Source organism: Gallinula chloropus, assembly GCF_964237585.1.
Source record: "Gallinula chloropus genome assembly, chromosome: 8".
Taxonomy (NCBI): domain Eukaryota; kingdom Metazoa; phylum Chordata; class Aves; order Gruiformes; family Rallidae; genus Gallinula; species Gallinula chloropus.
The window spans coordinates 9,961,376-9,975,019 of NC_140093.1; the positions used below are offsets into that span (position 1 = coordinate 9,961,376).

General features: G+C 56.3%; 1 protein-coding gene across 1 annotated transcript in view; it reads left to right on the top strand.

The window, feature by feature from the left end:
- The window catches only part of XXYLT1 (xyloside xylosyltransferase 1), a gene marked incomplete at its 5' end in the record, with an annotated part of 33,394 nt that extends 22,369 nt beyond the window's left edge, over positions 1-11,025 (top strand). The window contains one exon of the mRNA XM_084267432.1: positions 9,900-11,025. Within this exon, the coding sequence (XP_084123558.1) occupies positions 9,900-10,296 (397 nt within the window). The 3' untranslated portion in view covers positions 10,297-11,025. The remainder of the gene's footprint in view (positions 1-9,899) is intronic.
- Between the last annotated feature and the right edge of the window lie 2,619 nt (positions 11,026-13,644).

Here is a 13,644-nt window from a genome sequence, read left to right on the forward strand (position 1 = left end):
CAAATAGGAAGTGTCCTGGAGCCTGCCTGCACATCCTGAAGGTAGGGGGAAACCTCCAGACAGCAAAACAGGATGGCACAGGAGCGTTTCCACTTGTTTGACTCATGCTGAAACAATGCCTGGCTGTTATTTGTCTTGGACAAATGCATTTCTCTGAGCAACAGGATCTCCTGGCCCTCCTGCAAGGCAACCGCTGGGGTTTAACTGTTGCGGAGCCTGGGGCTGGCGTGTCCTTTGGGGTCACTCTGGGTAGGTCAGAGTGGCCAGTGGAGAGCAGAAGCCCTTGCTGAAGCTTTATGTGGATCGCCCTGGAGGTCCACCTCCCCACCATGCCCTACAGAGCAGTGTGTGGCAGGGGGTCCTGCGTGGGGAGACTGGAGGTTGCAGGAGCCCATGGCGGGTGCAGGAGTCAGCCTGAGATCCAAAGCGTCAGGTCTGTTTCTCCCCAGCTACAGTGGAGGAAGCAGCACTCTGTCCCTGGGTCAAACGTTGTCCTTCCTGCGGCTTTTGATTCTGGTATGTGACATGGGGCATGGTCAGCACCTCTGGGATGTGGAGGCAGGCAGAGCTTCGTCCCACAAGGGGCTGCCCCCGCTACCAGGGTTGTTGGGGACACTCAGTACTGTGCACTAGGCTCTTAGATGCTTGTGGGCTTTCCATGGCAGCACTGGATGCCTCCTGCCAGGTTGACATTTGCATGTTGGCCTGCAGGCAGAGCCTCTTCCCAGCACCGACATATGTCTGCTCATGTGTGTGCACAGGATCCATGCCATTGCCAAGACCTGGAGCTGCTGCTTTTGATGGAAAGATTAAAGTCTCCATCTGAAGTTTGCCTGGTCCAAAAGGTTTTCCAGGCAAGGAGTGCTTCTGCAGAGACATAGCCTTAATTAAAAATCCTGTTGTACCCTGCAGCATTTCAGCTACTCAGGTGTGCTGAGGGCATCCTGTTCACCAGGCTACAGAGGTTGGGTGATGGTGCTCCCTATAAATATTTAGGTTGCAGTGGGCCTTCCATACCAGATCCTGACCAAACTCAGAGGTCCAGGCCCTCCTGTGCTCTCTGCCATGCTAAGGAACATGCAGCAGGCATTGCAGATGCAGCCTGCAAGCCAGATACCAGGCTGGCAGGCAAAGCAGCCATCCCCACACAGTGCATGTGTGGGGTGTGTGCCTGGCCTGGTGTAGCTGTGGTCCCCACTACAATGTGTTTGAGAGACAGGGAAGAGAAGCACAGCTTGCTGTGGGTCAGCCTCCTGACCTGGGCATGAGCAGCAGAGGCTGCATGGGGACACTGAGGAGATCTACCCTGGGGCACAGTGAAAGCATCCACGTGTGGATGCTGCTGCAGCCCAGACCTCCCTGGGAGCCTGTGCCAGCCTGGCCCAACTCAGAGCTGCTGGGTGCTGAGCGGAGAAGCCTCCCTGTTTTGAAGCAGCCTTGCAGCTGAGATGAACAGAGTGGGGGAACCGCTGTGGCACTCCCCAAAATGTCCTGAAACTTTCTAATTACAGAAGGCAGAGCTTAAACCCTATTCTTACTTCATTTCCTAGTTTTAGATGTCCAAGCTGGTGGCATGCAGGAGCCAGCAGGAAAGCTATATCAATTACACAGCCTCGGGGTGAACCCTGACCAACACACCACACCGTACTCCCCACTCCCCTCCCCTCAGCCATCCCATCCTCTTTGCTTCCCACATGGTGCTGGTGCTGTTACATGACAATGGGCTTTGGGTGCCCACCAGTGCCAGCACTGCCCAGGGCCCCAGGCACTGCCTTGGAGGTCTCATTGGAGAGGAGCAGTCTGCTGGCAATGGGGAGCAGCTAACCCACAGGTCCTTTTACCCTCTTGCTGCAGCTGGGAGGAAAGTGGTGGATGGACCTCGGGAGAGGGACCAGACCTTCTCAGGCCCAAGAGTGCACAGTGCTGGGACTGGAAGAGTGGCTGCTTCCTCCGGCCCTGCCACTGGGTAAGAACTTCACTGCTCACCCTTGTGACAAGGAGCTAAGAAAAGCTGGAGGCGTCATGGGAATCCGCAGTGCTGGAAATGATAAAAGTTTGTCCTGCAGGAAGAGCTATCTACATCAAAGGCACAGCTACAGACTACAAAGGGCCGACACCGAGTCCTTGCGTGGCTGTGAGGCCATTCACCTTTGCTTCTGCCTAAGAGCTAGGGAGAGCTTGGACAGGGCCTTGTTTTGTGGAAATGAAGAGCTTTGTTTCTGCTGGTGACTGTGTGGGAGCTGCCGCCGGTGTGCTCTGTGCCATCATACAGGCTTTGTTGGAGCTGGCAGGACAGCCCTGAGAAGCCCATTAACGCGTGGAAGCAAGCCTGTGCAGCAGCCAGAGCCGGAGGCACGGCGCCTGATGTTCCCTGGGAGCTCAGCAGCAGCAGGGCTAAGGCAGTTTGTCAGATGTTTGGAGGAGGAGCGGAGTTATCCTGGGCTGGGAGCAGGCTAGTGCTGAATCCGCAGCCAGGATGGGCTGTTGGCGCGTCTGGGCTGAGACGGTACATCCTGTACCTTCTCTTGGGATCTAAAAAAAAAACCCCAAAGTGCTGCTGACAGCTGTGAGCAAGGAGCAGCAGCTGGATTCCCTGCCTATCAGCTCAGGCAGCGGTGGTGGCTGTAAGATGTGGCAGTGCAGGTGGGCCGTTGCCTGGGATGGAGCTTTCCAGAGCTGGAGATAACCGTCTCCAGCATGTAGGTCCTTCTCCTTGAGTCTGCCTGAGTCTGTGGGCTCCTCGAGCAGGCTGGCTGCCCTGATTTGGAGACTTTGCTCTTTTCCAAGTGCTTTTGGGCCAGGGGAGCGGGGAGCTGCCTGCCACTACCAGCTCTGTGTTTCCCAAGCCATTGAAGGCAAGAGAATTTGTGTCCTGCCAGGCATGGCCATGCTGCTGCTGCTGCCCACAGCCCTGCAAGCCAAGCCCCACATGCTTTGGGTTTCGAGGCTCTGACTTGATTTGTAGCAAGTGCTGCCGTTTGATGTGTAGGGGAAATGGCTCCTGGAATTCTTTAGCAACGGCTGCCAAGAAGCAACCAGAATTACAGCACAACCAGACCCTGCAAGGAACTGGCAGGAGGATTGATTTCAGGAATTCAGCATTTCTGTCTGATAAAAAAAATATCCAAGAAGGTCAAAGGGTTTGTTGGCTGTGGCCATGAACATCGTTACTGTGCAGGGCCTATTGCTCTCACTCCTGTTACCAAGCAAACTTGAAATGGCATTTAAAAACAATAGATTTGCCAGATCTGATAACTAATCTGTGCATTGAGTAGCACAAAGACTATCAATAATATTAATACTGTTAACTGGCCCTTTGGAGATACTGGCCATTACAGACATGACTTTTTCTGTCAGCCAAGACACTTGTGTGTGAGTAAGGCATTCTGGAGTCTCCAAGCATGGGTTCAAGCCAAGGACTTTGCTGTCCTGCACAGAGCACACGTGGGTGGTGGTGCTCACTTGCAAGGGCTGCCTGAGAAGTTTGTCATGACTTTGCCGTGGGATTTTATTTGCTGGACAGAGCATACAAGTCTGGGGTGTGTCAGGTGAGCACGTATCAGTTACCATACATGCACTTGGCTTCAACTCCTCAGCTTCTCAATTTCAGCTCCTGAACGTCTCAGTTTCAGTGTCTAGAGGTACTAGATGTCACAATGATGGCATCTTGGGGTTGCTGGAGTACCTGGCTGCACTGGTAGATCATTAGCCCCTGCATGCTCTGCATTGTGAGCAGGTGGTTAGATCCAGCTGGGTATTTTCACAACCTCTCATTGTCAGTGGTTGCTTTTTTTCTCATGGGAGAGCATGACCTGAAGAAAGAGCAGGTCCATGCTGGTCAACAGTGCTTTTTGGGAGGTCACAGCTTGGTTTGGGGCTGTTAAGACAAGTGCTGTTCATTGGCTGTGGCAAGGCTCAAGGTGGCCTGCATGGCACAGATATTTGTGATTCCTTGCACCCCAGTGAAGGTCTTGCAGTGTGGTAGAGTGGGGAGTCTGGGCTCTACTGTGAGCAGAGGTCTCCAACCAGCCAAGCTTGGCTCTTGAATCTGCTTTAGAAGGTGACAGCTGGGGCTGAGCACTCAGAGAGGGGCCAGGAGGAGCGGATGGGGCCGCTCTGGCAGCCGGTGGGCAGCTGGGGCCACTCAGCCAAGGGCTTCCTCACCAGCACTTGGTGCAGAAGGAGCTTCCAAGAGCTGAAACCCTTTAATGGAGGAACAAGCAAACAAACAGCAGGAAATGGAGAGGGTTTGCTGCATAACTGGGATGCTTTCTGGAGCAGTACAGTGCTGGGGCTGCACAGGGAAGCTCCCACCAGTCCTTTGGAGGGGTTCCTACAACACCCATCTGCTCTCCAAAGCTCAGAGACAGCTCTCCTCCATGCCAGGACTCCCCTGTGGCAGTGCAGCATCGCACAGCTGGGACTCCCAGACAGGGATGGAGACCTTTTATTTCTCCTCCTCACAGCAGCAGTGGAGGGCGAACATCTCCCCTATTCCTGAGAGCCCCATGAAGGAAACTGATGTGACCCAGACAGTGTTTATGGTTCCTTGTCCACTCAGAGGGTGATTTTTGCACCAGAGTGGGGTACAAAATTGGGAGGAGAGGGGCTGGCCTTGAAAATCTTGTTCCAAAGAAGCTGTGTTCACAAGTTAACTGCTAATTTATTTAAGCATGCCCATTTTTGGGCTGCTAAGTCCTGGCAGAAATGTAATCATTGGGAATCAATCTGTGGCTCTAAATCCAGGCCTTTTAAACATTTGGCATGCAGACTGGGCTGAGCAGAGACCAGACCTAATCTGTGCCGTGTGTGAGGCATTTATTAAGGAATTACCAATGTCCTCATGGAGGAGCTCAGTCCATCGGGTCGTCGGCATTTTCCAGGGGAGGGCCAGAGGTCCTGCTGGAGCTGGACCCTCCCTCTGAACCCATCAGAGGAGGGTAAGGCAGTCCCAGTGTGCACCCCTACGCACCCCACCCTTTGTCCCTGGCTGAGAATCGGGGTTGCTTTGCCCTGGGGTGATGTATTTCCCTACAGAGCAGGGGTACTGCTCTATTGGCAGTGGCATTGCACATCACCGGGTGCAGGGTGCTCCCAGGAACCGGGGAGCCGGGATTTCCTCTGTTGCACAAGCTGCTCAGCCTCAGCTAAGGGGTGCTGGGCCAGGCTGGTACTGACCCAGTCACCCCAGCTCCCGAAGGCACTCAGCATTTGCACTTGGGAAACAAGCAATTAGCAACAAGGGTCGCTTTGTTGCAAAGCCTCCCTCTGCAGCAGGGCTGAGCTCACCCGGCTGAGGTCCAGCAGCGCCGGGGTGGGAAGGGGGAGTGTGGGTCAAATCCTGCTCTGGGTGCCGCCCCAGGGTGTCTGCCTCCCTCCAGCTGCAGCAGAAACTCGGCAGGGCCTGTCTTTGCTGCAGTGATGTGGTGGGAGCCGGAGGAAGCCTTTTCCTGAGGGCTGATCTGGGCTGAACAGAGCGGTGGTAAGGGGGCAGCTGCCAGCCACAGAGAGGTTTAGCCAAGGGACGGGTGCAGGGTGGATTCTTGGCTGTGCTCTTACTTCTTGCTGAGGATTAAGTGGGGGAAGCAACAATCATCCCCTGGATGGATGAGAGTCATCTCTGTGCCATCACTCTTCCCTCTACTGCCTGTGCCCTCTCCTCTGGGCGGGACAGAAGCCACTATCAGGGGGTCTTCCAGGCTGCTGTAGGAGCCAGGTTGCTTTTAAGCCTGTACGTGTTGTTTCCAGAAGCCCTCACAATCATTTACTCCCTCTGTTTGCTCTCTCCCCACCTCATCTCAAACATGAGCATCCCACTGGGGCTCCATCCCACCTGCCTCCTCAGGGGCACCAGGCAGGTGGGCAGCATGGCCAGGGATTGTGCGGTGGGACCGCAGCCATGCATCACATCCTCCTGCCCACCCTGGGGAGCATGGAGCAGAGGAGCATGACACACTCATGGCATGCTCACACCTCGTAGCTTATTGCCCAGGACCAGTAGGGCTCGCCAGCAGCTGCAGTGGGGATAGTGCCATCAGGTGCCTGTGTTCTGGCTCAGGACCTGAAACACCTATTTAGAGGTAGCGAGAGCGTGCGCTGCTTGGTTCAGTTGGTGTTTGGGCTGTCGGGGCTCTGTCAGAGTGGGGCAGAGAGGGACGGCAGCCCCCACTTCCCTTCTGTGCCCCTGGTTCGTAGTGCCCCAGTCCCTGACCCCCTGGGAAGTGGCTCTGTGACAGTGTCCCCAAGGTGCTGAACTGAAGCAAGCCAATGGAAGTTCATGGGTTTGAACAAAGCCTTCACCCCACGCAGCATCTGCCCCTTGCCGTGCATGAAAGCGAGAGAAGGACCCGCAGGACACAGATGGTAGGTGGAGAAGTCCCTTTCACCCTGGCAGCTGGCCCCAGAGAGACCCTGTAAAGGGTGCAGGGAATGCTCTGCAAGCCGGAGCTCGTGGCCGGTGTCCATGAGCCCGGTGGAGGCATCGAGGCCGGGGAGGTGCAGCCTGAGCGCCCTGCGCAGGGCCAGCAAGGGAAGTCCTGGTGGAAGCTGAGTTTTTTTTTATCTGGGCTGCCTGGGCCTGGCGTTTGAATGCTTGGAAATGCTCTTCTCCAGATGTTTCCTAGCACACGCCGGCTCTGTTTATAAACAGCTCCTCAAAGCAAAGCCCGTCGGGGCTGCGGGCGGGCGCTCGTGGCAGAGGCCCCGCAGGGCTCCCCCGCACCCTGCTATGGGGTCGGGGGCCCAGGGTCACCTCTTTCCCCTCCGGTCTAGAGGGGCCAGGGCGATTAACAAAAGCCTGAAATGCCTCCTCTTCCTTTCTCCTCCCCTCCTCCCGGCCAGCAGCTTCCTGCCCCGTTGCATCCCACTGGCGGCCGGCATCTCCGGGCTGCCTTCCTGCCCTGGCCATTGCTGCTGGGGAAGTGGGGAACAGGGCACTCCAGAGACGGGGCTGGTGGCGCGCCGGGTCTGCCTGCACTGCCTGTCCTGGCTGCTCCAGGGGCATGGGCTGAGGAGACGTTTCCATCACCTTCAACCAGGGGTTTGGTTCCTTAATGGAAAGTGCTTGTCTTGGGGGGGCTGCACCCCCAGCAGCCCGGTCCCTCCCTGCTCTCTGGCAGCATGCTGAGATTTTTTTCCCTCCGTGTTTTGCCAAAATTTCAGGCAGGTGCCAAGGGCCGATGTCAGGCAGGACAGAGCAGTAGAGCACAGGCTGGGTTAGCCGTTGGGCTCTTCACTGTGTTGCCTCAGCCCTGCCTCCTCCAAAGACAACGATGCTCTAATACCCGCTGCTCCTTCCTCTTCCAGCTGGGTGGAGATGCCTTTTGACCACGATCTTCTCTGTCCTGGCCCTTGCAGAAGGACAGTGCCAAAACCCTCTGCTAGAAGGACAAAAGCTGAGCAAAATCCAGGCTAAACAGATGCTACTGGCAGCCCTGCCAAAATACCTTTCCCTTGGTTGGCCAGAGCCCAGCACTGGAAAGACTGTGGCGTGGTGCTGCGAGCAGGTTCCTGAGCTGTCTGTGCTGTGGAGCCACATGCAGCTCGTTGCATCCTGGATCTTGCCCCAGCATCGCTCCCCGGGGATGGCCTTGTCCCCCCCAGCCCCGCTCCTCTGCGCACGGCCGGGGGAGGATGGCCCCGTCACGCCAGCCCCGGGAGGAAGGGCTGAACAATTGCTGCTTGTCAGTCTGTCTCCTCTCCCCGCAGAAAAGGGCACGTTGCTCTGTTCTCCTTATCAGCTGTCGCCGAGTAATCCGCTGGGGAACGGCTCTGCTGAAAAACTGAGTCATTTGATACAGATCTGCTTTTACCTTGCCACGGCCTGGTGATGCTGGGGGCTCGGGCACTTGCTTTATTCCTATTCAGGCTGTTTGCAGAGGCTGTGCTCTCATCCCTTAAGCTTGGGCAGCATGTTTTTGGAGGTAAGAATGTGAAAGAAGTCAATCCCACTGCTATGGAGCTGGAAAGACACCTCCCTCTGTTACACTGCACCCTTTCCTCCTGCCAGCTTCATTTTTTGGGCACAGGGATAGCTTCCCTGGCACTGCTAGGGAGAAGCAGAGGGAGCAGAGTGTGCAGAGGTCGACTGAGCAAGTCCCTGCTCAGACTCCTGGCCCTGAGCACCTCGGGAGGCTGATCATTGCAAGGCTGGGTCTCACCTCTGCAGGTTGAGCTTCTCTCTAAAGCTGCATGGAGAGTGCTTTGCTTTTCTTATGAGCATCCACAAGTCATCTTGCGGTGGCCTGGTGCCTGTCCCCGAGACATAACTGCTCTTTGCTCGGGCAGAGCCCTTTCATCTCTTCCTTGCCCTTTAGATCAAAGAAGTGCTGCTGCCCACAGGCTCCGATGAGGCAGGGAGTCCTCTGCCCCACCTCCCCAGGAGGTGTGCAGGCGCCTGCTCCCAAACTGAACTTCCTTTCCATGGGAAACTGGCACTTGGAAGAACCCTTTCCATCCTGAACCAAGTGAAAAGGGAGCACAATAATGAAATGAGACATTTCAGAGCCTTGAATCTGAAGCATCTAAATGGGAAGTTGTAAGGAAGGGATGCTGTGCAATCGACAGTCCCGACTGACTCTCCAGATGGGGAAATAAAAAAGGTGCTCACAGTTGGCATTATTAATAGATCCATGTTTTCTGCTGGGATAATTCTGTGGTGGCTGCTGAATCCTGCCTCTCCTCCTGTCTGCTCTCGACTGGGCAAGGCTCCTCACAGATTGTGGCTCCTCATGGGATCCAGGGAACAGGCCAGAGGGTGGATTTAGTGCCTGGTCTCCACACAAGCCATAGGATTCCCTCAGGTAGCACTTGTTAGGGCTGAACACAGCTGCTGGAAGGAGAGCAGAGGGCTGGCACCCCTGGGCTGTCAGATGGTGGGGTGGGTGCCATGGGTCCCTCCTGCCCTCCTCCGATCCCCAGGCTCAGCCAGCTCACGGCTCCCTGGCTTTGTAGCAGAGGATGCTGCTCAGGGGCAGAAGGTTTTCGGTCGGAATGGGAGCGATTTTGGGGGCACATTCAACCCCAGCTGCTTGAGTAATGAATTCAGTCCCTGCAAGTGGGAGCAGCCAGCGTGTGTATCGGGGGGTGTGCTCACCACCCCAGGGCTGAGGAAGGAGCCAGAGACTTTTTGGGGCTCTTGTTTCGGTGGTCTAAATTCTTCCCATTTGAATCACCCTCCAGAGTTACTCTGTGTATTGCTGGACTCACACTGCTCTCTTCTCCTCGGCAGCTGGAAATGAGCTAGTGAAGATTGTGTCTGGCAGAGCTGCTCCAGCTGAGCCTTCCCAGAGCTGCTCATGCTGAAGGCAGTGCTTATTTAGCTAACGAGATGTTGCCGCTGGATCACTTATTTTTATTTTGAAGAAATATTGCTGCCAGCCAGATTTACTTCAAGCCTTCCTTTTGCACAGCTTCACACTGGGGCTCTGGGATCTGGAGCTCCCTGTCATCAAACAATAACGATGCCATGAGCTCTGCTGCTGAGATCCCATTAACTGCAGGACGTTTTCCTGGTGTGTACCAGCCGTGGGGGCACTTCTGGTGCAGGGGGACACTGGGGATGTGGTTTCACCACCCCACACAGCCGTGTGAGCAGTCATGCGATGCTCCATCCTGATGTCTCACCAGAGTGATGCTGGAAAAAACAAAAGGGGCTTTAGGAGAGAGCAGGAGAGTGGTTTGAGGTCTGGGCAATATCCTGTGCAGGGGGATGGAGAGAGCTGCAGCCCGTGAACCACCGGGCGGTTGTGGGAGGTTGAGTGCCAGAAGACTGGCACTGCAAGATCCCTTGGGTGGGCGGTAGATCCTGTGCAGTGATCCAGACCTGCCCAGACTTGAGGTGGCTGCTCTTAAGGCTGTGCTTCCTGACTCCCCTGTTCCTGTTTTTCCTCTCTTTACAGACACACGTTCTGGCAGTACCGCCGCGAAAACCCCCAAACCAAAGTAGGGGACCCCCCTCCTGATGGGCTGCCTGGCTTCAACAGTGGTGTCCTGCTCCTGAACCTGGAAGCCATGAGGCAGTCCAAGCTCTACAACCAGCTGCTAGAACCCACCATGGTGCAGAAGCTGACAGAGAAGTACCACTTCAAAGGCCACCTTGGGGACCAGGATTTCTTCACCATGGTGGGGATGGAGCACCCAGAGCTCTTCCACGTGCTTGACTGCACATGGAACCGGCAGCTTTGCACGTGGTGGAAGGACCATGGATACAGCGACGTGTTCGACCAGTACTTCCAGTGTGAGGGCAAGGTCAAAATTTACCACGGGAACTGCAACACCCCAATTCCTGAAGACTAAGGCACCCAATGCCCCTGCCAGCAGCTCTGACTGCAGCGAGCCCTGCAAAGCTGTAGTGGCTGCACCAACAATCCCTCAGGAAGAGGGGGCCAGCCCTGATCCGCTGCATCCCAGGGGGATCCCTGGGGATCCTAGGAGTGATCAGTAACCCACTGCCAGTAGCCTCACCCATCCCAGAGGAAGCACAGTCCGGTAGTTGGGACAGGACACTCACAGTCATTATGCCTGGGCTCAGCTCCTGGCACTGCTTGGGGCAAGTCTGTGGTGTCCATCTGTGTGATGCAGCCACCGGGCCGTGGGGACAACCAAGGGGCCATCAGGTGACCGCTGCTTTTGCACATGGCAGGGCGCTGTGCAGCCTTGTCGTGTCTAATGGTCAGCTGGAGTCTGCAGCTGGGCAGCTGGGTTTTGGTTTGGTGTTCCTTAGTGTCCCGTTTCTGCACCTCGTGCAGAGCATTTGTCTGGTCCCTCTGGAGAGCAGACATCGTCCTCAGGTCACCTTCCTTTTGAAGCATTCCAGAAAGGCGAGAGGGTTTTAAAGACTGAAAAGCTGCTGCAAGTCAGGTTACTTACAAACAAAAATTGGATGCTAGATGAGCTTTAAAGCCTCCCACTGGTTCTTCTGGCAATAAAAGCTTTACTGCCCTGTCTTGTCTTAAAAGCGTTGAGCGAGCGGGTACCAATAGGTCCATTTTTTAGCTTTGCCTTTAACCTTTTGTACGAGAATAAAACTGCAGATGTGAAACTCGCTCCGCTGGTTGTTCTGAGGCACAGCTGAAGCCCTGTGTGACAAGGAGGTTTGGGCTTCTTACCGTGATTAAAGAGCAGTCGATGTTTATCTGTTGGGCAGTTGAATGTGGTGCCCCACACAGCTTATCACTGCCATTATCCCGCGTCCGTCCCGGGCTATGCCAAGTACACGGGCTGGCGCACAAACCACGTGTTAAAGCAAGATGGCCATTGCTGTAGCCAGGGCTGGCTTGGAAGGAGCCAGGAACTGCCCATGCTGTGAATGAGCAGCCTTCAGGCATGAGTGCTCTGCTCCCTAATCTTGCCCTCCTGGGCTTGCTGACCCCATCCATTTAGCCCTGAGTTAAGTGTTTGTACATCCCCGGGGATGCACAGCAGAGAGGTGATACAGGCGAGTGAAAGAAGCGGTAGCCTGCTGTATTAGAGCGATGTTTTCACCAAAACCTGGGGTGATTGGGCCTTACTGTGAAAGGCAAGGGAGTCAGCCAGGGTGCTGGAAGCTGCCACAGGGCAGGATTTGGGGTGAGCAATGCACGATGATGATGATGCGCCCCAAAGGATGGGGAGGGTTTGCGGTGGCTTGGCTGGCCAGAGCCATGCCCAGAGACCACGTGCCCTCCTGGAGACTTAGGAGGGAGGCTGTGCTCAGCTGGAGCCCGCTCTCCTGTTTGGGTGAGCTGGGTGGGGGCATCACTGCACTGCATGGGCTGGAGCAGCCCCAGGAGCTGCCCACCTCAGCCCTGCCCTGGCAGTGCCGTGCTGCTTTCCCAAGCTTGCTGGGCAAAATGGAGAGAGGGCAGGGCTTCCTGGCGCAGTGTCACAGTCCCAAGGTTGGCATCGGTGCTTTGTCACCACCCTGGCATGTCCTGAGGCCCCTGCGATTGCCCTGAGCAGCTCCTGGGGCTGCCCCATGTGCACAGCCCCTGCCCTGCCCACCATGTCATTGTGAGGACTCAGCCCTGTGCTCACTGGTTGGGACATGCTGGGGACACTGGTGACACACAGGGCCTCGCGTGCTAGGACAGGACCTCGCCATTGGTTTAGAAATTGCCATGCTGGAAATACAGGCCAGGCAGCCCATGTCACTGGCCCTGAGCTGCAGAGGGGCAATGAGCAAGAGCAGCTTCTTCCTGGGGCTGAGCAGCTCTGAGATGGCTCCAAAAACACCACAACAGGTTTGGGGTGGGTGACAATGAGGCTGCTGGCCTTGGGAGTCAGGTGGGACTCGGTGCCCCCTGCCCCACAGCTGCCCCTGGAGCTCCTATAACCAGGGGATGCTCTCTGTAGGGTTGGGAGCACCTTTCCCCCTTTGTGGTCCCAGGCTGAAACCTTTTGCCTTGGTATTTAAAAAAGCCCCAAAACCTCCCCTTTACTTTTTGTTCAAAATGGCAGTTCCCTGGGACACAGGCTGTGTTTTTTCAGCTGGGAAAACCATAGTAAGTGAAACATTCGATTCAGCTCAGGGTGGTTTTCCCCCAGCACCGCAGACAGCCCAACAGCACAGCTCCCCATGCAGCAATGCCTGCCCCATCCTGACCTGCATGGTCCCCAGGGCTGTGACTAAGCACCGCAGGCAGCACGGACCCACACAGCGCTATATATAGACCCTGCACGCAGCCAGGGCCACGCTGCCTGTGTAATTATCTCCCCTTCATGCCCTGATAATTGCAGGCACTAATGAGCTCAGCTGCAGAAGCTGCTGTGGCAGCCTGGGGCTGGCTGGTGTGGGGCTGCCAGCTCAGCCTTTTCAAAGGGTGCTGCTGCCGGGGCCTCTTCGGGGCAGGAGTGGAGCTTGCTGTGCTTGGCTGGGGTGGCGGCATCCTTGCAGGCACTGCCTGCCTGGGGAGCCTTCAGCCTGTGCTCGGTGCCCAGCCAGCTGGTGACTTCAGGGCCACCCCATGCCCTTCCTGCATTCCTGGAAGAATGGGGACTTCCCAGCCCATCCCTCCTCACCCTCTGCCAGCCTCCTGCTGCGCAGCCCTGCCTCAGGCAGACGCTGTTCCAGGCACATGAGGTCAAACCTGAGCATCCTTCCTGGATCCCTGGTCAGAACTGAGCATCCCCTCCTGGGCCCCGTGAGACTGGCCTGGGGCCATCACAACCAGCACTAGTGCCTGCCAGCAAGCATGCAGAAAAAAGTGCTGGGAAAGCATTAAGCAGCACCAGTTTGCTACTGGGCACCTGGGCTTTGCTGCAGTGACCTTGCGGCAGCAGCTCGGGGGCTGACAGTCGGCTCCCCATCTCCAGGGACTGGCACCGTCTCCTCAGACCAGCCTAGCAGAAGGGATCCCAGTTTTGGTTTGGTTGGTGATGCTCTGGAGACATGGCAAGTGAAAGGCAGCCCCGGGTGAGTGGCAGGTGGGGGGACACTGCTGTGACCACAGTGGCCGACCAGCAAGGACTGGCTGCAGGGGATGGGGCCGTGCCCTGCGGGCCATGGGTACTGCAGCCATGGAAGGGCTGCAGGGCCCCCGTCAGGGGCCCATGAAAGGGGGCGGTGGGTTTTACTCTAAGGTTACTCATCCCAGAGCTCATCTGTGGCACCTGTTGGGCTTCCTGCTCCTTGTCTTGTCACCCACGTGCTCACAGCAAAGTTCT